The sequence below is a fragment of the Lissotriton helveticus genome, chromosome 5_1 (genome assembly GCF_964261635.1).
Source record: "Lissotriton helveticus chromosome 5_1, aLisHel1.1, whole genome shotgun sequence".
Lineage (NCBI taxonomy): Eukaryota > Metazoa > Chordata > Amphibia > Caudata > Salamandridae > Lissotriton > Lissotriton helveticus.
The window spans coordinates 1,194,482,725-1,194,507,478 of NC_136065.1; the positions used below are offsets into that span (position 1 = coordinate 1,194,482,725).

Consider the following 24,754-nt stretch of genomic DNA (forward strand, 5'->3'; position numbering starts at 1 on the left):
TATTCAAAAGTATCCTCCCTGCCACCTTTATCTAGGAATCAAACAGCGGAATGCATATGTGGCAGTCTGAATCAGGATTATTACCCTTCTTGAAGATCAGGCCTAGAACAGATTTCCTTAATGAGAGAGGAGACCCTTCCTTGACTATAGCATTCAGGACTTTAAGCAAATCATCTTGCTGCTCAACTTGATAGCAATGGCCACCTTCTCCGAAGACTGGAAACCCTCAGAGATAAAACCGCTACTCAAAGGGCTGTCTGCTGACCCCATACACTCTACTACTGCTGTTCACCTCCAAATCCAAGTAAATTCTTTGGGGTGTCCCTCAGGACTCATCCCCCAGCCCCACCCTTTTCAACTCCTACATGACACTCCTGGCCAACATCATCATATCATACACAGATGATACTCAACTCATCCTCTCCCTTTCCAAGGACCCCCACCAGCGTGACTAGCATTGCCAACTGGATGAGAAACTTCCTGAAGCTCAAACACTGATAAAACAGGAGTACTAATCTTTGGCAACAGCAACAATCACTGGAACGCTTCCTGTTGGCTTGTGAAACTAGGACCAGCACTCTCGCGTTGCACCATATCAGAAAACTCAGCATCATAGTTGGTAGCAAGCTCATCATGACATCCCAGATCAACGCAGTCTCCTCTGTCTGCTTCTTCACTCTGCACATGCTACAAAAGATCTTCAAGTGGCTCCCCCAGATCAATACATGCACTATCACACAAGTCCACATCATCAGCAGACTGGAGTAGGGCAACACTATCTACTCAGGGGTCGCTGCACACCTCCAGAGACTACAGACCATTCAGAATGCCGCAGCCAGACTTGTCCTCAACCTTCACAGACTGACCACCATCACCCCTCATCTCAAGGAACTCCACTGTCACCCTGTACAAAAGATATGCCAGTTCAAGCTGATGCCCGATGCATACAAGGCCCTACACAACCTATGACTGACCTTAATTAACCACCTCCTCTACTTCCACTAACGATACAGACAGCTAGGTTCCGGTTCCCTTTCACTCACCTACTCTCCCAGCATCAACAGAAGCTCGAGTGGAGGATGCTCTTTCTCCTTGCAGCTACGAACCGCCTCTTCTCTAAGGAAATTTTCGAAAAGTGCTCAAGACCTGGCTATTCGATTGAGTCCCTTGCACCCAGCAAGTCTCTAGATGCCCTCCTGGGCGATTAGCAGTACTATATAAATCAACCAATTGATTAAATGGAGCTCACAACTCAATACACCCTATAAATAAATCCAATGGGACGTCGTCTGTACCTGGGGCCTTGCCCTCGCGATGTCATTTTAGCGTCGGTGTCATGTTAACACCAAAAACCAAGCCCTCCAGTTGTACTGGCACAATGTCCCTTATTGAGGTTAAAATAATCCTCTAGACATGGACGTGCCTACCCTAGGCACAGAGCTGAGAAATATGAAGTCCAATCATCTGGAGAGATATTAGACAATAAAATAAGTCCTTTGTCCTCCCAAAAATACTAATTGTTAATTATCACCTTGCCTATGTGCTGCCATAAGATCCTCCCATGCTTCCTTCTTAAGCTTTTGCTTTCATCCCGTTGGACAGTCTTTAGGCCCGACATCAGGCTCTTATGTGCCTTTCTACATTCATGATCAAACCAGCTCTGTTTTTAGGCCTCGCATAGCGTTGCAGAGCAACACGCTGCACGCTCTGCGAGACCTCTTGTGATCAAGGAGATTTCAGAAGGGGACTTGAAGCCCCGCCCATCATTTTTATTGGGTCGCGTCAGCGTTTATGCTAAACGCACCCTGGCTTCCCATTAAAAAGGATGCTTCTTAGTTACCGCCCTGTCTCCCTTTTGGACGGCCCATCCAGACTGGGTCGTCAGCTTCAGCATTTCAGGTATTTATCTGAAGGAGACGTGTTATAACAAATCATGTTTCCTCGTCGTTTGACTTACATCGAGGTTCAGGCAGAGTTCACGAAGCTCAGCGCTATCAGCGCCGTGCACTGAACCTTCGGAGCCCAGCTCTCGTATATGAAGAGGTTTTGTTTACTTTAGAGTGGGGAGAGGATTTAACCGCAATTTGCTGGTGGAAGTTAAAGTTGGCACATAAAAGGAGAATTTGATTTATTTCTCCATTTTTTTTATCACTTTGAGCACAAGCGATTTGGAGGAGGCGGCGAGGAGACTGGCAGCGTTTCTTTACACACAGGGTGGGTGGTTTCGGAAATACAGGCGACGCTGCGAAAGTCAGCAACAAAGGCTCATAGTGTAAACCAATTGAGCGATGGGGACACATTTTTGGAAAAGAAGTTTAAACAGGGGCACAGCCGCTCTTTAGACTGTGCGGCAAGGGCGATGGTTTTCGCGTCCTGGATGTAGCCTGTGGACGCGGCCAGCCAAGACCACAGTAATTTCTGCCTGGTGGTTTCCATCTAGGATAAACATTCCCCATGCTACGCAAATGAGTACCTTCCGCCCGGGGCGTAGCGTCGACAGCCATCCCATACAGGAATAATAAAGAACATGAGGAATAAAAATGTTCCTTCTTTCAGTGAGCACGAAACTTGCATAGTGCCTTAGCCAGACATCTTGGCGTTGTAGAGGATTTAATCGCAATTTGTTGGTGGAAGTTAAAGTTGGCACATCAAAATGGAAATTTGCTTTATTTCTCTATTTTTTTATTACTTTGAGCACAAGCGATTTGGAGGAGGAGGCAGGGTTTCTTTACACACAGGGTGGGTGGTTCCGTAAATACAGGCGACACTGCCAAAGTCAGCAGCAAAGGATCATAGTGTAAATCAATTTAAGAGGGAGTGGGACACATTTTTGGAAAAGAAGTTTAAACAGGGGCAGAGCCGCTCTTTAGACTATTTGGCGAGGGCGATGATTTTCACGTCCCAATTGTACCCTGTGGACGCTGCCAGCTGAGACTACAGCACTTTGTGTCTGGTGGTTTCCATCGAGGACAAAACTTCCCCACGCCACGCAAATGAGTGCCTTCCGCCGAGGGCATAGCATCGGCTGCCGTTCCCTACAGGAATAATAAAGAACATGAGGAATAAAATCGTTCCTTCTTTCAGTCAGAGCGAAACGTGCATAGTGCCTTAGGCAGAAATCTTGGCGCTGTACTCTCCAACAGTCTACTTGCCTGAATTGGTGCGTAATGCAGGGTGGTCCGTTCCATAGGGTGACCAGACGTCACAGATTTCAGAGGACTGTCCCGGCTGGGGGGTAGACAAAGCCATCTTGAGCAAGGGATCAAGATGGCTCTGTCTACCGCATTTTGACGCTCCTCATTCAAGGACCTTCCTGCCTGTTCTTGTTTTTGTCCCGTTTCTGGACCATGACTTCTCTACTACTGCTGACCATAGGGAACCATGTTTTCATTCGTCTTTTAGCACTCCGAGGGAGTCGATTGCTATTCTTTGCTCTCTGCCCCATATGCTCACTGCCCTATTGTCCCTGGTTCCCGTTCACACGTTGCCTTTTTTTAAACTTTTTTTTAAAGCTCACAATTGTTTCACAATTACTTTGCCAAGCAGCCAGCAGCTGCCCACTGTAACTAGGCTGCTTGGCGTCCAGTTCATCCTTTGGTCCCCTGTCCCTACCATTGCCCCACATCTATTAACATTATAAATGACAATACCTTTTATTTATGTTTGAAAAAACAAAACATAAATAAAATACATTGTCATTTACAATGCCAACAGGTCAAACTTGCATAAATGTGAGACCTATAGCATTGCAAATACTTGCATATCTGTGCATCTGGGATGGTTAGTCCCACACTGAATATCAGGGTCGAAATATTCGCCTGAAAGAAACTTCATTTTCACTTGATTTGAAAATGCGCGTGCCCAGCTAGAGTTTTTGGTTCCAGAAAATCATCACCGACTAAACTCACAACAGCAAGGGGAGCTAGAAACCGTGGTGCTACTTTTCTTCTGTCTGGTGCTCCAGTATGGGGAGTACCTCTGTTGTGTAATTGCGGTGCACATCTGTCCTAATGAGTGAGAAAATTTATGGCAGCTCCGGGCATTGTGAAATTGATCATAGGTGCAGTGTCACGTTCTATGCCAATTCCGGGCAGGAAACCTTAACTAACGCTCAGGAATCCGAAGGGCGATCATTTGAAGCACGCATCGCGCAGCTTGTCGTCACCTGGCTAGCGAATGCTGCGAGGGTATGATCAAACCTCACGGGAGTGGGAGCTTATTCCTCCCATAAAGTCACGCGGTGCAGAATAAAATACATTAATTAATCCTCAAGGATGAGTCACATGACGTGGGCTCGTTTTAGACATTTCTGGATTTAGGAGGAAGGTGTGGCAGTCCCGGTCGGGTATTCGTTGCAACTGTTAACCCCTTCCATGCGTTCGCCAGCCAACGGCAGTCGCGAGCACAACCTCCATAGTGCAGCACACGGCTGTTGGCCGACGCGGCTCCGCCCACTTCGCTAAACCGCTGCACCGGTTAAAAGTCTGATGCTCGTGTTTATTTGTGTTTTTTGGGTGTAAACACCATACTCTCATTTTAGAATGTATTTTTAGTTGTGCTACCTTATCTCCCCAGTCATTTTCGCAGACGAGACGTTTCAGACTAAATATGAAAGTGAAAGTGTCCGGTTGGAATTATTAGGAGGATAGAAAAAGAACAAGCATTTCCAATGCAATAGGTCTCGCATTTTCGAAACTTTGACCTATTGGTATTTTAAATGACAATGCCTTTTATAATTGCAGGTTTTTAAACATATACAACAGGCATTGTCATTTACAATGCCAATGGATCAAAATCTTGTAACAGCGAGATCTATTGCATTGCAAATGCTTGTTTAGATACTCTCGGAGAGTGTTAACTGGGATTTAAAATGCTAGGACAAACAGGCATATATTTTTACTATTACTTTCCTCTGGGTAGGTACATTTAAGCACAGCTCTATTTGTGCATTTGTTTTGTCAGTGTTCTGCAAGATGAAATTATTATTCATCAGGAATCTGGTGTCAAGAATCTGATGTCCCCTGCAGTTACACTGGCTTCCTGTCAAAAAGAGATCTGTTTTTAAGGTATGCTGCCTTGCCTTTAAAGCATTCAGAGGTGGGGGACCTGCATACCTCCATAACAAACTTTTTAAACAAGTACATGAACGAAACCTAAGATCCAATGACCTAGCCCTCCTGAAGACTCCACGGATTAGGCTAACCCGTACTGGTGGTAGAGCCTTTTCCTACATTGCCCCCAAATATTGGATTTCTTTACCGATCGCTTTACGGCAATCTAACACCTACATGATCTTCAGGAAACAATTAAAAACATTCTTATTTTAACCAGGCCATGGTATAATTCGTTCTGTTCTTGTTTGCCGGATTTCTATTGGTAAGCGCTGAGATGCCCCTGGGTGAGTCATGCGCTATAAAAGAGCCCAATAACATAACATAACATAACACAAGTCCAGTAGTTGAGGGGTCAGACCTGTCTTTATGAAGGTCTACTAAGACCTGGGTGTCGTTAGCATACATTTGGGCAGCTCTTCTGTGCATCTCTGCATGTTTTGCCATTGGGATCTATCTTATCAACCCAAAAAGACAAGCTGTTGCTGCTTTCAAACTGTTCTCACCATGTCACACAACTGCCTTCCATACTGTGACCAATTTTTTGCTGTCTCTGTCATGAGACAACGTTTTTGTAGGAGATGCATGTCTTTTCCTCAGTCATACTGGAGGAAGGCAGCATCTGGAATGTGATTTTTCTTTTTTTTAGCAGCATGGGAACTGCAACTGCTGTGGAGACTCTAGTCAAAGAGTTCAGCTGTGAGCTTAGAAAGAACAGGTTAAAATGAAGACCGCTCAGAGGGTAAATAGAGACAAAAATTTAGCAAAGGAAGATTCAAACCACTAAAATATTATAAAGTATAGAATGTTGAAATACCACAAGTGCATAAGGAGTAGGAGAACCAAACACTGAGTAATTCTAGAACTAATGGATATGAAAATAACTGGAGAGGCTTAGTTTTAATATAGAACTTCTTTGATAATGTAATAAATGCACAGAATGGTCTGCCAAAATGTGTTACCAAAGGAATATTAAGGATTGATGGATTTGGCAGTCGTCACTTGCCATCAACTTCATGTTTTACACATGTTATGCCATGTATGTTTGCAAAGTTCACTATCACCTGAGAGGGCATTTTGGTGTTAAGCAGGTGTGTGTGCCTAGTCCTGCCTATGGAAGGTTGGTGAATTGAAAAGCCAGTTCTTCGGCTTCTTACGGAATTTAAGAAGAGAAGAGGATGCTCTGATGTGGAGAGGGAGGTTGTTCCACACTTTAGTAACGTGGAAAGAATGCGTGTCTAATTCTGTGTATGAATGGGGTATGGGCGAGTAAGAGTCCTGTGGGGCACAGGTGAATAGGTGGTTGGTGGAAGGAGATGCGACTGTTAAGGTAGGTGGGGCCTATGTTGTGTAGTGTATTGAATGTGCGTATAGTTTGAAATGAGCACATTTATGTATCGGGCATCAGTGGAGGACCTTGAGGTGTGGTGTGATGAGAGTTCTGTGTGGAAGGCTGATGATGAGTCTGGCAGCCAAGCTCTGAATGGTTTGTAATTTCCAGCGCGTTGCTTTGTGATAGGAGGCGTCGCGATAGGCCAACTTGCTGGTAACTTCGGTATTAGTGATGGTTTTGTTGCTTGGGAGCCATCTGAAGATCTTTCTCAGCATCTTGAGGGTGTGGAAGTAGGAGGCAGTGACAGTGTTAATGTTGATTGTGTGCGGATGATGTTGGCCAAGGGGACCATGAATGTGTTGGGAGAGGGTGGAGCTAATCGATGAACCTTGAGACACTCCACAGATGAGTTTGTGGGCTTCCGAGTTAGGTGCCAGGCTGACAGCTTGTGTTCTATTCCTTAAGAAGGAGCAGATGCTGCAGACAGCGGGCCCTTGCATGCTAATCTAATGCAGGCGCCTGATGAGGATGGGGTGTGAAATTGTGTCATATGCTACAAAGAGGTCCAGGAGAATGACGGCTGGCATGCCTCCTCCTCTAAGATGATGCGGATGTCATCCTTGGCAGTGTTAAGCGCTGTTTCTGTGCGGTGGTTGTGCCTGAATCCAGACTGTGTGCTGTCGAGGAGATGATGGTTACTGAGGTGGTTGGTGAGACATCAGTTGATTAGTTTCTTGAATACTTTTGCTGGGTATAGTAGAAGGGAGATGGTTCTATAGTTGGAAAGAGTGTGGTTGCTTGAGCAGGCACGTTACTGAGGCATGTTCCCAGATGCCTGGGAATGTGGCTGAGTCAATGGGGGTGTGAAGGATGAGTGTTAGTGCTTTGCTGATCCTTAGGAGTCCTTTGGTTAAGGCATAAGTGGACAAGGGTCAAAGGGCCCCCTTTCACAACCCCTACACCAGTGGATGTTCATGGCAGCAACAGTTCTGACAAGGTCACGATTCATTCTTCAGCTGTAATGGGAAGTTCAGTTGTGATTGTGACATGGTCCGGTTGAATGTCAAAGTTGCAGTATATGAGGTGATCTTGGTACAAACTACTTTGTCTTGTCAGTCTAATTGCTGCACTAATAAAACCAGCATAGTGAATAGGAGGAGGCTGTATGTTGGTTCCTTGAGCTGCGTAGCTTGAGCTTGTAATTCGATGTTATTGTACCCAAAATTCAGCAATCCAAATTCTTTCAGAACCATTTCACCTGTACGTTTCTATGTCACTCTTGCATGAAAAGGTAACAAACAGTACAATTTACCATACCAAACATGCACATTAGACAACATGTACAGCTTACCTCCAATAGCGATCAGTCGATCTCCTCTTTGAAGATCTGTTGAGGCAGCCAGAGAATTTGGTGCTACAGTTTCAATACACACATGGCCAGCATCCCCCTCACTGGCTTGAACTTGCCGAAAAGTGAGCCCTATGCTCTGTGAGTTTCCTTTGATTAGCTCGGCCTGAGAAGACAAACCAACAGAAATGTTTTCAACAAGCTTATTATTTGGGTTAATTGTTTTTATCAATCAAATCTGCTAAGTAGAAGAATTAAGAACCTAATGGACAATACTCTTGAAATACTAACAATGAGACTGCATTTTCCTCAACTAACTTAAACTTGGTTTTGAGTTTACGTGACTGATTTCAACGCCAGCTTCAAAGACTCTAAAGTTTTCTCTTGTCTTATTGGAGTTGCGACTTGTAGGTTGCATAATGTGCAGATATATGTTTTTAAGTTATAAGCAAGAATTGGAATAGTTTAGGCTAATCAGGAGTTTGTGATGTGGTGTTAGGTGTTGAATTGTGTTAATCTGTTTTGTATGGATTATGGAATGTTATGAGTCAAGGTAACATTGGTTGTGGCCACATATGCTGTGGTATGTCTCATAACTACAAAGATACAAACAAGCCCTTCAAGTATAGGGATGATCCCGCAGAGGCAGCACGGATGAGAGTATTTTTGGTGACTGCTAAGATTGACAGGTCAGCACCAGAAATGATAGCCAGGTGCACGCCTTTTCATTGGCGATCAGTGTATGTAAGGCTCTACAATTAGGGCCTGTGAAAACGGTAGTGATACTGGAATGCCGGTTTCCCCATCATGAACATTTTTTGTAAACATTGGTTTCTTTTAGTCAGACAAGTTAATTCTTTTGCTGGCTAATGTCTTTCCAATAGTGAAACAGCATCTAGTTCAAGAGACATTACAATATAATAATAAGAATGGCTACTCGCTTTCATTCCTTTTTAGTGTATTATTGTAGACTTGTTAATAAATAGTGTTTGCAATGCTACACATAAAGAATCCTCTTTATTGGAAAGGTAAATCACACTTGTGATCTCACCTGTACTCTTGGTACCTCTTCACTGCTGCATATTAGTCAACTCCACACCACATGGCAGCGGAAGAAATCCGGATGGGAATGGATGAGGGAGGCAGGGTCACATTGATTTTATTGGATCTAACGGCGGCCTTTGACACTGTAAACCATGAGGTACTTATCCAACGGCTGCAGGATATCGGTGTCGAGAGACTAGCGTTAGATCTCCTCTCCTCCTTTCTGACGGACAGGGAGCAAGTTGTCTCCTGGAATGGCCATCAGTCAGACAACTTTACCCTACCGGGAGGAGTTCCTCAGGGCTCTGCGTCATCTCCTACCTTGTTTAATATTTATGTCTCCCCTCTGGCCAAGATAATAAAGAACCTGGGCTTTAAGCTGGTGTCATACGCTGATGACACTCAGCTGATGGTCTCCATGTCCCACTCTGTAGACGTCAAGCCCGCTGATTTCCACGGCTGTCATGCAGTGGATGAACTCTAATTTTTTTTAACTGAATTCAGAGAAGACAGAAGTCCTAGAATTTGGACAGAAAGCATCCATCTGGAACTACAACGGGTGGCCTACGACGGCGGGAGCCTGTCCGGTACCAGTGGTGAAAGCAAGGAACCTTGGGTTCATTTTTGACAAAGATCTGGCTTGGAAGTCCCAGGTGAACCAGGTAGTGTCTGTATGTTTCTTTGTGCTTAAAGGGCTGAGAAAGATCTTGCCGTTTATCCCTTACCATCTAAGGAAAACGGTTTTAATCGCCACTATCTCTTAAAGAATAGATTATGGCAATGCCCTTTATTTGGGAGCAGGGTGTGCACAACTGGCCAAATTGCAGTCTATTCAGAACGCCTCTGCCAGATTACTACTCAGTTTGCCCAAATACCATTCCACTTCACAGGCCATCAGGCAGCTACACTGGCTCCCAGTCAAGAGTAGGATTGACTTCAAAGCGCTGTGCCTAGTGCACAAAGCACTGGCGGCAGGGGGGCCTCCGATCTCCAACATCTATTTTCAAGGTACACGCCAACCCGTCCGCTGAGGTCTGCCTCTCACGGGCTGGTTTTGGTGTCTAAGATTAACAGACAACGTTGGGGAGGGAAGAGCTTCTCACATCTGGCCTCGAAGCTTTGGAATGCATTATCTCAACAGCTAAGGAAAATCCCCAATCATCTGCGGTTCAGGAAGGAAATTAAAACATGGCTCTTCACTAGATAAGAGAGTGGCAAGTACTTCAGCATGTTACCCTACACAGCGCCAAGACGCCTCGGCATTAGTGCGCTTTACAAATACCAGCACTCACTCACTCACATCATCCACACCACATCAGTTGACAAAGCCCTTACTTTACAAATATGTGTAACTTATTGCCGACATTAATGCAGGCTAACCAAAGGCATGGTCAATTGTTTTCACATCGGCCCAAAGGACTGCTGGAAAAGGATACCTCATTCTGATATAGTGGCTGTTTTCTCCACCTATTTTCAAGAAAAGCTAATCCTGTATGCGCATATGATAAACACTATTACTTTCACAAATGGGGCAATGTGGCAATGATCAAACAAGTTACTGACCAGATCTACAAATCTAATGTTTTTCCTTTTTTGAGTAAACTCAGAACTACTGGATAAAGAAGAACTGGAATACTTATTGATAAGTGAGAACGTGCTCTGTATCCATGGCAAGTGACATATTATTAACACCCATTCAAGAATTTTGATACTGAATGTCTGATATAAGGAACTTTGATGAAACAAGGTCAGCCTACCTTCAAATACAACTTTGTCAAAAGAAATGAACACTTCACAGTCAATGTTTGACTTTGCATTCCTTTTTTTCATTGCGCTTCTAACCAAGGATATAACAAGACCGGGATTAAGTATTTTCTAGTTATGATGGCCATGAGGTACATTCTGTAGTCCATATTGATAACCTAAAAGCTGATGTCCGCACATCATACAACAACCACAACACTGATGCAATACAAGACAAGCTGCCTCGACACAAAACATACTCCATATGTGATTCAACACTAAAAACACCAGGATGAGGTCTGGAAAATAGAATTTTAATCTTGTTTATGCTGGGCCCAACACCAAATACGATTCAGAAAAGGGGGTGGTGATGAACAGAGTGCCTGAATTAAGCAGACCACTCTTACCCAGTCCAAAGATCAGGGCTTGATCCATCACCGTTTTTTAGCTCACTGCACCATCCCAGCTCAGAACTTGGCTATATGCAAATTAGTCTGTTCCTGTCCCAGTGCATGATGGGAACAGGGCAAACCAAACTACCAAGCCAATTCTTATACTGGGAAGGAAACAAGCTTCCGGGGACCGGTTTCTGCCATTTTAGGCGTCGTCGGCCCGGTTTGCTTGAATCCTGATGGTGCAGTGAGCAAGGGACTCACATCTGAGTATACCCTTCCACGCTTATGGTGGACAAAATGATTCAGAAAAGGGGGTGGTGATGAACAGAGTGCCTGAATTAGGCAGACCACTCTTACCCAGTCCAAAGATCAGGGCTTGATCCAACACCAAATACAGCATAATCTGACAGACACGATTACTGCAAAGTGTCAAAAGCCAGCCTTTATTCAATTAATAAGGAATTCATAAAAACAGACAGATATTAACACACAAAAAGCATGAATCTGACAGGAAATTAAATCTGAAAGGAAAAATCAGTTGCTATTGTGTAGGAGCCATTGTTAATATATTGAATAATACTCATTGAAGACTGATGCCCATAACTTGGGTATTACGAAATACTGAAAACTGCCGAATGACTTTGTTGCATACAAGAAATATAGTTCAACAATAATGCACTTGTATGTCCAAAATTAATTTTGCAAGCCATTCCAGTTACAAAAAAAAAATAAAAAAATAAAAAATAAAAAAAACATTGACTGGTTATACACACCGGCTTGTCCATGTTACTGTTTAAAAACGTTTGGGTGCATCACGGTACTTACAGAAATCAACACCAGAAAAAAAGCCACTGAATTTATTAACAACATCTATAACTAGCGACATGCCGGACCCTAAACAAGTGTGAAGAAGGAAGTTGGATATAATTTTCTGGATAACTACCGCATGTTCATACAAAGCGCCTTGCAAAACTTCCACCTGCCATTTTTTATGTTAAAGCGTCATATTCGTAGCTGTCTATCCTCCCAAAGTAAGCCTCAGGAGTATGAAAAGTAGTAACAAATTCAAGCCCTCCCTCTTTAAATCCTGAGGAGCAGGACAAAACGTCCTATGCAATAACTGCATTATCACAACGAATCGTCATATATGTCAAACCAGTCTAAATTATGTTAATTCGAAAACGTAACTATTTTTGATTGATCATTTTGACATTACCGGGGCTCTGTAAATCAACGCTCTTCTCATTAAGATATTCAACATAACAGCAGCATAACAGGTATTGTGCAGGTTGTTTTGGGTCAAGGATAATGTCGGGGCTGATCTCACAGTTAGCACAATTCATTATATTTAACAACCTTTCAGATTTCCACAGCATTTTAGAGGTGTACATTTTGGTTGTCTATTCTTTTAAATTGTTTAAAAACTGAAGTGTAAAAGAATACACAAAAAAAGGGCCCATGTCCCTCCCATAGAAACATTCCTGACTGGTGTATAAAGGTAACAGCCGAAAAGAGAAATTGCAGAGGTATATAAAAGTTTTTAAAAAAAGAAAGGATGAGATCTGAAAGCTAAATCCTGTATTGGCCCTAAAAATCTGAGGTAATTGAAAATCGCATGGCTGATCGAGATTTGGCTGCAAGCACAAAAAAGTGGAGCATGAGTAAAGATTGTTTGAGGTGAGGATATCATAGGTGCAGTGACAGAGACTCACTACACCCAATTATGTTTCTACTTAACTATCTAACCAGGTAAAGAGAGCTCATTTACTTGCATGCATTAGGGCCCATGGCACCCGTATCTGCCACTGTGCTGGAAACAGTGAAGGCAGTCATTGGGGCATTCTCTGTGTAGCTAGGGATCAGACGGAATCCTTGCAGCCAGAGGATAAAGGTAGAAGAAAAACTGCCTTAGGTGCGAAATACAATAGAATCCCACCATGAAACGTACAATGGTTATGATAAGGCATGTGAATTAAATGCAACACACCATCTTTCAGCTAATTATAAAGACCTCTCCAACGAACACATAACTTTTTTGGGGTAACACTCTTTCTGGTGGATTCTCTGTCTGGCAGCAGATTCCTAACCTTAGAATACTCCACAGATGCCAGACTGGACCCAGAAACCTTTCTCCAGCAATGATCATGTGTACTACTGGGTGGCACTGTGCAGCTCCGCAATAGCTCCATAACGCCACGTTAGTGGAGGAGAGGAGCTGCATATAAACGCCGCCCCTGCACACTGTCAGTTCCCATCTCTATGTGTTTTCCGACACGGATCTGGAGTTCTGCTCCCAACAGTCGTTCATTCGACAACTTCCAAAATAAATCTATTGTTCTAGGGAACTATGTCGACTCCCAAAACAACAGGTTTCAAAACTATGCTGTGACTGTTGAAAGCAGATGTCAGTTATAGGCATCTCTGTTATTTGGTCTTGGGACACAACTCCAAGTTGTGTGATAAATGCACCCTCATGCACCCCAAGGTGATCGGGACCAAGATGCACAGCTGTGTGTTGCTATAACCCTAATGGTTCAGTAAGGATGTTTAGTAAGACAATCATGGCCACCAGGAACCTTGCTGTGATGCCTTGCCACCTGCCTATTCAGTGGTGGGCAGGAACAAGACTTTAACCACATGCCCATCAAGGATTCGGTAGGAATTTTGGTAAAGGGAAACATGGGCTCAGACGTGGCTGGTGCAGACTGCAGAATTTCCAGGAGGACGTTCGTTTTGGTCTCACCTGAAGGCAGCTGCAAATCCAGGACCGCAGCTGCAAATCCAGGACCTAAGCTGCCCTTCAGACCACTACTGAAATGATGCGCTCTCTTCAGGTGGTGGCCCAAGTGACAAGTCAAACCCGGTTTCAAGTGAAGTATAGAGCCCCCCAGCCTCTTGCACACCCAAAAGTTCTCATCTGTATAATGAGGGTGGAGGAATCCATCCTCCTTCCATCATCATCTCCATCTTGGGGTGTGCCTTGTTCAAAGTCAGGGCAAACAGATAATAGGGCCTCTGCTTGTGCCCCTGCTAGCGCATCCTCCCTTGTAGAAGCATTTGTTCAGAGGAATGCTAAATAAGGATTGGTGGGGTTTTATAATCTCAGAGTGTGACATCAGTTGAGATAGGGCTGAAGTCTGTTCCATGCCAAACATCAGAATCAGTACCTTCTGTTGCTGGTGGCTTTGGTACCAGCATCAATGTGGACAGGCCAGGCGCAGGTCTTGGACCAGAATGAAAGTCTTCTCCAAAGTCGGTATGGGGCCTGGAGAGTGTTTCAACAGGTCCAACAGTGATGAGGATATATCTGCCAATGGCAACCCGACTGGTGGTCCCTGCTGTTCTTTGGGGGCCAAAGGTGTGCCAGAGTAACCCGGAAGTACACCATAAATGTGCAGTATGTCCTCCTCGAAGGCTTAAATCTGCTGTGGCATTGCCGATGGCCCAGGAAATTCAAAGCACACCAGGATCAGTTGGGAAATCGGCTCCGGGACTGCAGACCTACAGGGAAACAGACTTGCATCATGGCATCCTCCGAGCCATCTCTTTGGAAAGAGAGTAGCGGTAAGCGGTCGAGTACTGCTTTTGTGTGTGTTTGCTGTAGGACTTTAATGTGACCTTATTGAAGGACTTAAACTGTGACGTTCCTCTTGCGGGAACAGCCTCAAGAACAGGATAGAGTGAGAGCCCACAAATTGGAGCGGAGGAAGAACTTGCGCAAGGGTCTTGACTTCTTCATATGTTCAGCGACACAGATACAGCTTCGCTTTTCAGTTCTGTATCGTCTTCAGATACATGAGGGCGCATTCATTTCACAACTTCAAATCATATACCCAGTCCAGCCACCAGAGACCCACCTAGTACAGGTCTGTCACAGACATCAGTTTTTTACCATCACACCATGGTATGAAAGCGGTTGTTTTGGGAGGGGACATTGTTCACCTTCAAAATGGTTCTTATTTGCTGCTGCTTGCGCTATTAAATCTGGAGTGGGAAAGAGCCAGCATGGAGCAATAGTGTCCACCTAGTGGCGAACTAGAGGATTGCTGGAGAAATGTTTCTGGATCCAGTCTGGCGTTTGGGGAGAATTTTAAGGGGCGGAATCTGCGTTTGGAGGTATCCATCAGAACAATCCTGCATAAGAGGTACCTAACCTTTGCAAACCTATCTCTTTAGTGGGCAAGTGTGTGGTTAAAACGAGCACCACTTTTATAAGCACTTGGACATGCACTCACGTGAATAAGAGCACTTGTGAGCCTTGCCTTAATGCTCATGGCCAAATGATGATTTCCCGGTTACTCTTGATTTAGTCATGGTGAGCCACTGAGAACATTGGTTTAATCTTCATTGATGCACACATTTTTTCACGAATATGTTAAACACCCTTCTTATTGACAAATGTCTAAAGCATTGCAAGTACTCACTTTTCATTCAAAGCGTTACTCAATTGGTCACTACTGATTTATAACGCTTTGAACTCTCTCATTGCTTCGCCAAGAAGCCTCTACAGATTCATCACCCCCTGCAATACGTTCATGTCCTATTGCAATGAAACCATAGCTCTGGGACTGTTGGTTACATTATGGTTTCGGACACATATCTGAAAATATCTTTTTTTACTTTGAATTCCTTTCCATTCTCAAACGTTTGCTGTATTTTCCTTGTAACCACCCTCAGGTGCAACGTACCCCACCACCCTGTGAAAAGGAGACGCTCACTGGAGCAAAGTGCACGCTCAACCACACTATAATAACAAAACAATACACATTAATCACAAACGCTGCCAACCACGACACAGGATGAAGATAGATTTCTAGGTAAGAGTAAATGTTGTTCATCTAAAGGCTTTCTTTTGCTTGATGACTAAGGTGCCTAATGACCTATTTAGCGCTCTGATTTTCCTACCATAGCTGGCACGTCCTTGTTGTTTAACAGAAACTGTTGCCTACAGCATGCATACACAATACAGTCACTAAAACATTAATGACACTTTGAAGTGAAAATCTCTCTTCTGGATCCTCCCAATTTAACATTTTAAAAGGACACCTGCTCAACATTTGCTGCTGAACAAAACAAGGATATAAAAGGACAACAGAAATCTGATGAGCGACAGGCACGTCTAAATTTCACCCACATGCTATGATCATTTAGAGGTGTTGTATGATGCGGAGCACCAGGAGTAAAACAGAGCGAGCAATGCAAGATCTGCATTCAACTCAAATAATACTGACATGACAATTTAAATCCACACGTCCTGCTTCTGCGGATCAGAGGAGTCAGTAGTAATTATGAGCAGCTTCTAGGCCACAACCTCAGTAACAGCTGGCAGGAAATGAGGATGGAGGGGCGGAAGGGTACAAAATAAAATAAATACCACTTATCTGCTCTGCCGGCTGTGTTTCTCCTCTACTTTTTGAGTCCCAGAACCAGGATGCACCCAAGCTCCCCATAGCCAATCACAACGCTGCAATGCAGTGTTGTGATTGGCTCCCCTAAGCCAATCACAAAGCTGCAATGCAACATTGTGATTGGTCTGAGCACCATGGATCGGTGCTCATATGGGGACTGGTAGCGTAGGCATGTTCCCACCAGGCTGTGTAATGGAGCCTGGTAGGGAACATGCAAAGTGTGCATGACTGTTTGGCTAGGCCAAGATGGCTGGCCAAGCAGTCATAGGCACTAGAAGTGTGCAAACTACTCCTTCCCCCTGTGCCTCCAGCCCCAACCTATCCCAACCCCGAACCTGAAAAAAATAAAATTATAATAACTATGTTATTATCATTTTATTTTTCCTGCTCAAAGAATAGTGGGGCGACGCTGAGGAGTCGCCGCTGCACAAAATGAAAGGCAATGCATTTCCCTACCAAACCATCAGTTTACGTATGAAGAAATGCTTGCTTACGAAATAAGATCTTTGTGTTTCGCAAAAAAAGGAGGAATGCAGGGTCCAATCATTGACCAAGGGGATTCAGCTGAGCTTTTTTTCTTTTAATATTGCTTTACAAAGGAGTAAGGGAACATACATCCAAAATATTGTACATCAGGGATGTCCAATGTTTGTCAAACGTTGTGTCATTTGCTGGACAGTAAACGATTATCTAACAGCAACACCTTTGAAAAAACATCTAACAATAGAGGCTATATAGCTGGCATAACTGTACTAGTCATAGTGCTTGCCTTTGTCCCTCCATACACAAATCAATTCTAGCGTCGACCCTTTTCCATGGACAATGAGTGTCCTAGCTCAAAAAACACAAACGACAAAAGCTTTTCCTCGGCGTAACAAAATATTACATTTTAAAATGTTTTGTATGCCTTCCTCTCCTCCAAAACAAAGAAATAAAAAGACAGAATTAACTGTTTGCATATTCAAAAAGTTCTGCCAGTTACATCAAAAGTCTTGGTCAGGAGAAGAATCCACTTCAGCGAGGGTCCCTGTTACGGTCCTATCCACATCTTAACTTGCACCTTTTTTATTATTATTATTTTTACACACTACACAAGGAGGACAGTATAAATCTCAATACAAATAAAAAGCAAATAATTCATAGAACAGTAATTAAGGGGTATCGGATTGGTACATTCATAAGAAAAATTCACAAACCGCTGTCAGATAATTCATTGAACGTACCAAACAAAATACATGCCTTGAGCTAACGTAAACAAGATACAAAGAAGTAGCAAGAACTAAGAAATGAATTTATTTCACAGAATATGGAACAAATGTAACTTATCGTAATGAATTAATAAAATTATACCAGTAACATTCCTGGGGTTATAACAATTTAACCTAATATAGAGTTAATTCTCAATCCATTACTAACACATTTATAAATAAAAACAATTTAATCCATGTCTACAAGGATCCATATAGTGTATGATCTGGAATCAGTAAAAAATGCAATGCGAAATGGAAATGCATTTTGACGTGCACTGATGGTGTCTAGATTGCAGATCATCGGAGCCATGAACAGCCACTAAAAAACAGAACATGTGTTAGAATGCAAATCTAAGGGTATAAACTATCTATGTAGTAAGCAGTTCGCTCCAAATGTTTGTGTGTCGCCAGCTTGCTTTGCATACTCCTCTTTTTGTTGCCGCACTCTGATAATGTTTTTGTATAATTCTGTGGAAGTAGGAATTGTAGTAGTTTTCTAAAATTAAAGAGCGTGCATTTACCATCGTGATATAAATACATTTTTGAAATCCCTGAGCTCGGTCTTGTAACAAAGTTACCAATCAAGAGACTTCTTGGTTTACGTTCGATTTGTATATCATACGATTTCTCATGATATTAAAAAATTTAGTCCCAGAAGATATTCAATTTATTGCAAGTCCAGATTACACAAGACCAATTTGCTTTGCTCGAATTGCAGCATCCAGAACACGTGGCTGAGTTGCTTTGGACCATTCTATATAGTAAATGGTAGAATTGCATCTTATGATAGTTTGCCCCTTTATGCATAGAGAAATTCAGCTTAACTTTTCTCCAGATGTTCGCCAAAATATTTATTTCCTCTTCTTTCAGCCATCAATCTGGGATGTTGACAAATATGTTAGAGGTTTGAGCGCCCATCAACAAGCTCTTTAACATATGACAGGTTTTGAAAATAATTATAAACTAAATCCTCTTGTATACCAAATAAGTGTGGAACATAGATCCCATTGTAGGACCACTGCATGATTTTTTTTAAATAAATGCTGGCTAGTTCATCCTATGATTTCCATGCATTATTATATTAAATATCCGAAAGCTCATGGTACACATTGATATTCAATCTGATTACTATTGCCTGATTTAACAGATTTAGTGTAGCCAAATCTGAGTCTAGTTGAAGCATTCAGCTGTGGTCTCCCAAGATTTTTAAAGAATTGCATTTGTCTATTTATAAACCATTTTAGCACTGTATATCGCACCTTTTTAGGTGATTTAATCAAATAAAGCCTGCCTTTATTATTATTCTTCCTTAATCATAATATATAATATTCACCAAATCAATAATGAATTGAGGTCCTTTTTTAAATCCATTAGCAAACTGAGAAAAAAAGGTAAAATAAAATATTTTAAAATTCCCCTTCATTAGAGCCATACACGAAGTGTCACTCTAGGAGTCAAGTCTTGTCACAGAAAGGAAGAGAGGATTAATCCAAACTTTTCAAAGAAGTATGTATATCGAACACAAGAGGCAGCTGAAAAATAAACGTTTAATATTGGCAAGATGGTCATTTTTATGAGAGTCAAAAGAACAATTGATGGACAGAATGCAGAACAATGTCATACAAGTTCCCCAGTACAGAGATCTGGGCCTAAATCCATCGTTTTTTGCTCACCATGCCACACCAGTTTTGACCCAGCCATATGCAAATCAGTCTTGACCCTGCCCCCAATAGGAACAGTCCAGCCCTAACTGTCAGGCCAGGTTCTCCCTGGACTGGAAACAAGCATCCTAGGACCGGTTTCGGGGTTTCAGTCCTCATCAGCCAGGATAGCTTGACTCCAGTGGCATGGAGAGCATGGGACTCGCGTCTGAGCATACCTGTCCCACTCGGGGTGACAAATGCTAAAAGAACCTTTTGGTTTTGCTTTGTTCGCCCTAAGTTGGCAAGGTATGCCCAGACGTGGGTCCCTTGCTCACTTTGCCACTGGATTCAAGCTAGCCTGGCTGATAACGACTGGTTAGCCAGAAACCGGTCCCAGGATGCTTGTTTCCGGTCCAGGGAAGACATGGCTTGGCAGTTCGGGCTGGACTGTTCCCATGAGGCACAGGGTCAGACTGATTTGCATATGGCCATGTCTGAACTGGGCTGGTGGAGTGAGCTAAAGAATGATGATGGATTAAACCCAGATCAGTTGACTGGGGGTGAGTGCTTGCAATGTTCCACACTCTGTCCATCATCCCCTTTGGTTTTGCTTTGTTCACCCTAAGTTGGCACGGTATGCCCAGACGTGGGTCTCTTGCTCACTTTGCCACTGGATTCAAGCTAGCCTGGCTGATGGCGGCTGATTAGTCAGATACCAGTCCCAGGATGCTTGTTTCCGGTCCAGGGAAGACATGGCTTGGCAGTTCGGGCTGGACTGTTCCCATGAGGCACAGGGTCAGACTGATTTGCATATGGCCATGTCTGAACTGGGGTGGTGGAGTGAGCTAAAGAATGATGATGGATTAAACCCAGATCAGTTGACTGGGGGTGAGTGCTTGCAATGTTCAACACTCCGTCCATCATCCCCTTTGGTTTTTCATTTTTATCAGAGCGAGTCGTCTGAGAATCGTAAGCAAAAGTGATTCCCATTTCCCATAACAGCACTCAACTGTACCCAAAATGTTGTTGAATCCACAAGATCATTAGGCATAATTCTGGACAACTACTTGAATATGCAAGATCACATCAGTGCAACCATCAGAGGAGTCAAATACCATTTTAACGCTCTAAGGAAAACCAAACAGTTCCTGCCTCCAGACAACTTATACAGTTAGCAGTCCAATCCCTATGTATCTCCCGTCTAGATTGTCGGAGTGTGATCCTGGCAGTGTTACCCAAAGCTAGGCAGGTCCTTTTAAGGGCACACTGAACTCAGCTGCACAACTCATCACGGGATCAAGAAACCATGATTACATCACACCAGATTTAATGCAACTCAATTGGTTCTCTCTCGCAGCAAGGATTCAGTGCAAAATAACCTGCTTGGCACACAAAGCTCTTCATCATAACACTCCTGTTTACCTGGCAACAAATCTGGAATTATCCTGTATGTCTTTGTCCCCAAGAAGTTATACTCTACTGCTGAATCCACAGAAATACAAAAATAAGAGAACCTATACCCGCTTGTTTTCCGGTCTTGGCCCTGGAATATGGAGTGCACTTCCTCCTGAAACCAGATCTAACCCATTGACCCACTCATTCAAAACAGAAGTAAAACGGTTGCTCCTTAATAAATAACTTCTACAATAGACCTGAAGCCACTCAAATTGAGTATTATTTCTTGTATACATCTCTGGAAGCCTATACCACTAAGCAATTTTGTTGTTCTATCACTCATTTTGTATATTTAACCTGTTGTGATATGTGCAGTATTTACTATTTTCATGTCTATTTGTTTAACTTGTCTGCTTTTTGTAGAGCGCTCTGATACCGTGACGGGTCATGCTCACACTATATAAAACTTTACAAATAAAAAATAAATTAATACATACATTTGACTAGCTTAGTCTTGTTCTTTGTTAATAATGGTTTATAACTCAGATCATAAAAGTCTTCAATTTTATTAGAAAATCTAACACCCAGATGTGTTTTAGGGCGATCATTTAGACAATACTGAAGATCTTGCAACAAATCGTCTGGGTATATTGCATTGAAGTATTTCTCTTTTAGATTTATTAAATCTATATCCCCCAAATGTTTGGAATAGTGAAAACATTTTAAAAATCCTAATTTAACAATCTTTAACTGGTTTAAGAATAACAATGTTGTCTGCATAGAGCTTTTTTTGGGCCATTTGTGGTATAGGAGGATGAATCCTGTCCAGATCGCTGTATGTAGCGGTTCTATAAAGTTGGAAATTAGAAGTGGGGAGATCCCTGGCCCACCCCTCTACATACTTTAAAACCTCCAGCTTCTAGAGAATTAACGATCAATGTGGCCATTGTTCTTTCATAAACTTGGATAATGACTTTTAGAATTGACACAAGAATCCGAATTTGCCTATAACAATAAAAAGGGTTCCCATGCCATTAAATCGAAAGCCTTTTCAAAGTTGAGTAAAAAATATTGCAGCTGGAATCTTTTGTGTGTTAAAAAGTTTAATGCTTCAGTAAGATAAATTGTATTTATAAGTAGCTGAAGCCCCAGAATAGATCTGTTATGTATGAATGAGCTTAGTAAATAAGATAGTAAATCTAGTCACAATTAATTTCTTTTTTTTTTCTCTTTTTTATTTTTTTTTATTTTCACCTGGTATAAGATTTACAAAGCATTCGACAAAGTTGCCATTCAACCAATAAATACAAAATTAAACATGAATTGATCAATCTTTTCACTTTGTCAGAAGTAACTTAACATAAGATCAAAACCATAAATGAACATATAATATAATTATCTTAAGTACATCAGTTCATTTCTAGGTTCCCCCATATTTTCTCAAATTTTTTGAGCGATCCGACACCCCTGAGTTCTGCCAGTGTACATTCCATAATTTTTATTTCATTAACCAGGTACCACCATTCCAAAGCGTTGGGTGGGTTGGGGTTGATCCAGGCCCTGGCTAAAGTTAATTTGGCACAGGAAAATAAAATTGATAGTAGTATATAGTGTGGTTGACTTGTCAGATATGGGCCTAATATTACCATGGATGCAGTTATTGGTGAGCTAAGAATTTTTTTTGTGGTTAGAATCTTTCCCACTTCTTCCCAGAATTTCCCTAATTTCGGACATGAAAACAGCATATGGACAAGATCTGCCGCATACTCGTCACATTTCGGGCATTTAGTTTTTTCTCTCGTGATGCTGTTCGAGGGCCATTTAGAAAATCTTTCTGGGGTATAATATAGCATATATATAGTTCTATATTGTTGTAGTCGTAAGCTGGATGATCTTACATAGTCATAAATGTTAGTGTAAGATGTACTTATTTGTTTTCCAGTTAAATTAGTTCCGAGTTTTAAATTCCATTTATTTGCTAATGTATCATTATCGTCGGAGCTTAGGCCTATAAAGAATTTATATGCCGAGCTAATTATTGATTTCTCTTTTTTAGAGTTTAATAGGTCCCATATACCCCCACTCGACAAAGTGTTGATTCTGTTCTTCCGTATTAAGAAGTCGTATATTTGCATATATTTAAATCTATGTGTATCAGATAGACCATATAATTGCTTTAAAGTTAGAAAATTCTGTATAGCTCGAGAGTTATATAGATCGCCCAAAACCCTAATTCCTTTCCGTTGCCATTCACGAGATATCCTGTCGCTAAATATACTAGGCAATCCGGGATTATCCCATAAGATTAATTGTGAGTGAAATATAGTGGTTTCACAATGTATAGATATGTCCTTCCATATCCTTACTATATCTCGTATAGTCTTAAATTTAACCCTTTTGTAAAAGTTTGGGTCTGTAATACGAAGAAAAAATTGTTTAGCATCTCCCTTTAATGATAAGTAATGATAGAAAAGTAGGTCCTCTTCATTTAGTAGTGATCGAATACGTCTTATAAAAGAAGCCCAGAAGTATAATCTCACGTCAGGAAAGTTAAGACCACCAAATCCTATTTGATTTTTCAGCATTTTTAACGATCTCCTAGCCTTCTTATACCCCCAGATAAAGTTGCAGAAGATCCTATCTAGTTGTTTAAAGAAAAGTCTATTCTGTGCCAAAGGAATTGATCTGAATAAATATAAGTATTTTGGTACTATTTTCATTTTTATCAGATTTATTCTACCGATTAAATTTAATGGAAGTCGGTGCCATTTTTTTAAATTTGAAGTGGTAGTTTTCATTAAATTTTTATAATTGATGTTATTAAGTTCTTTAATGTTTGAAGTAATTTTAATTCCGAGATATGTCGCGGTCTTGCATATTTCAGGTATTGGTTGAGGGGGAGCAAAGTTAGCTATTATTTGAGTTTTGTGAGCATTTAATTTATAACCTGATACATTGCCAAATTTTGATGCTTCAAGTTTGATAGCTTTTAGAGATTCAGTTGTTTCGATAGAGTATATAGCAATGTCGTCCGCATACGCAGTAATTTTTAAGTTTTGACTGCCAGTCTTGAAGGGTATTATTCCTGCCTGAGTATCCAAAGCCTTTAAAAACGGTTCTAATGAAAGGGCAAACAATAAAGGTGATAAGGGACACCCTTGACGTGTGCCCCTCTTGATTGGAAAGCATTGTGAAGTAAGACCGCCATAACTAGTATATGCTATTGGATTGTCATAGAGTTCCCGAATCCCATTTAAAAACTTTCCACCAAACCCCATTGATCCCATTACGTGCCATAGATAGTCCCACCCCACCCGATCGAACGCCTTTTCGGCATCAAGCATTATCATGGCCAGGGGGGTAGCCTCTATTTCTGCTATATCGAACGCAGTTATTGCTGTATTGACATGGGCTGATGTATCTCTCCCTGTTATGAACCCATGTTGTTGCGTGTTTACAATTTTAGGCATTAGTGGTACTAATCTTCTTGCCAAACATTTTGCAAAAATCTTTGCATCAACGTTGATCAGGGAAATTGGCCTATATGAGCCCATCTCCTCTTTAGGTTTACCCTTTTTATGAAAAAAGATGATTTTTGCTTTATTCCAAGAGCGGGGAGCTGACCCAGTTCTACCGATAGAAGTAATTACTTCTAAAAGAAAAGGTGTTAACTCGTCCAAACATGATTTGTAAATTTCTAAAGGGATGGTGTCCTCACCAGCAGATTTTCCTAATGGCAATGATTTTATGGCCTCTTTTAATTCTTCATTAGTTATTTCTGAGATCAATTCCTCTGTCTCGTTTCTTGTTAACTTATTTGTTAAATTTTCTTTTAAATAGTTTTCAATTATTTTATCGTTAGGCATATTCTCTGGTGTATATAAGGTTTCGTAATATTTGGCAAATTGTTGAATTATATCATTTGGCTGATTATATCTCTTGTTATCAACCCCCGTAATTTGGGAAATCATAGATTGTGCTCTATCCTCTGCTACTTTAAATGCTAAAATTTTTCCAATTTTATCGCCGCCTTCATATTGTGAAAATTTATATTTATGAACTTGTGCGCTTCTTTTTTTTTAAA

At 41.8% G+C, this 24,754-nt stretch overlaps 1 protein-coding gene across 1 annotated transcript in view; it reads right to left on the bottom strand.

Moving 5' to 3' along the window:
* Positions 1-24,754, bottom strand: part of PDZD8 (PDZ domain containing 8) — a 403,753-nt gene that overhangs the window by 20,431 nt on the left and 358,568 nt on the right. Inside the window, exon 4 of the mRNA XM_078643903.1 lies at positions 7,796-7,958. Within this exon, the coding sequence (XP_078500029.1) occupies positions 7,796-7,958 (163 nt within the window). The remainder of the gene's footprint in view (positions 1-7,795; positions 7,959-24,754) is intronic.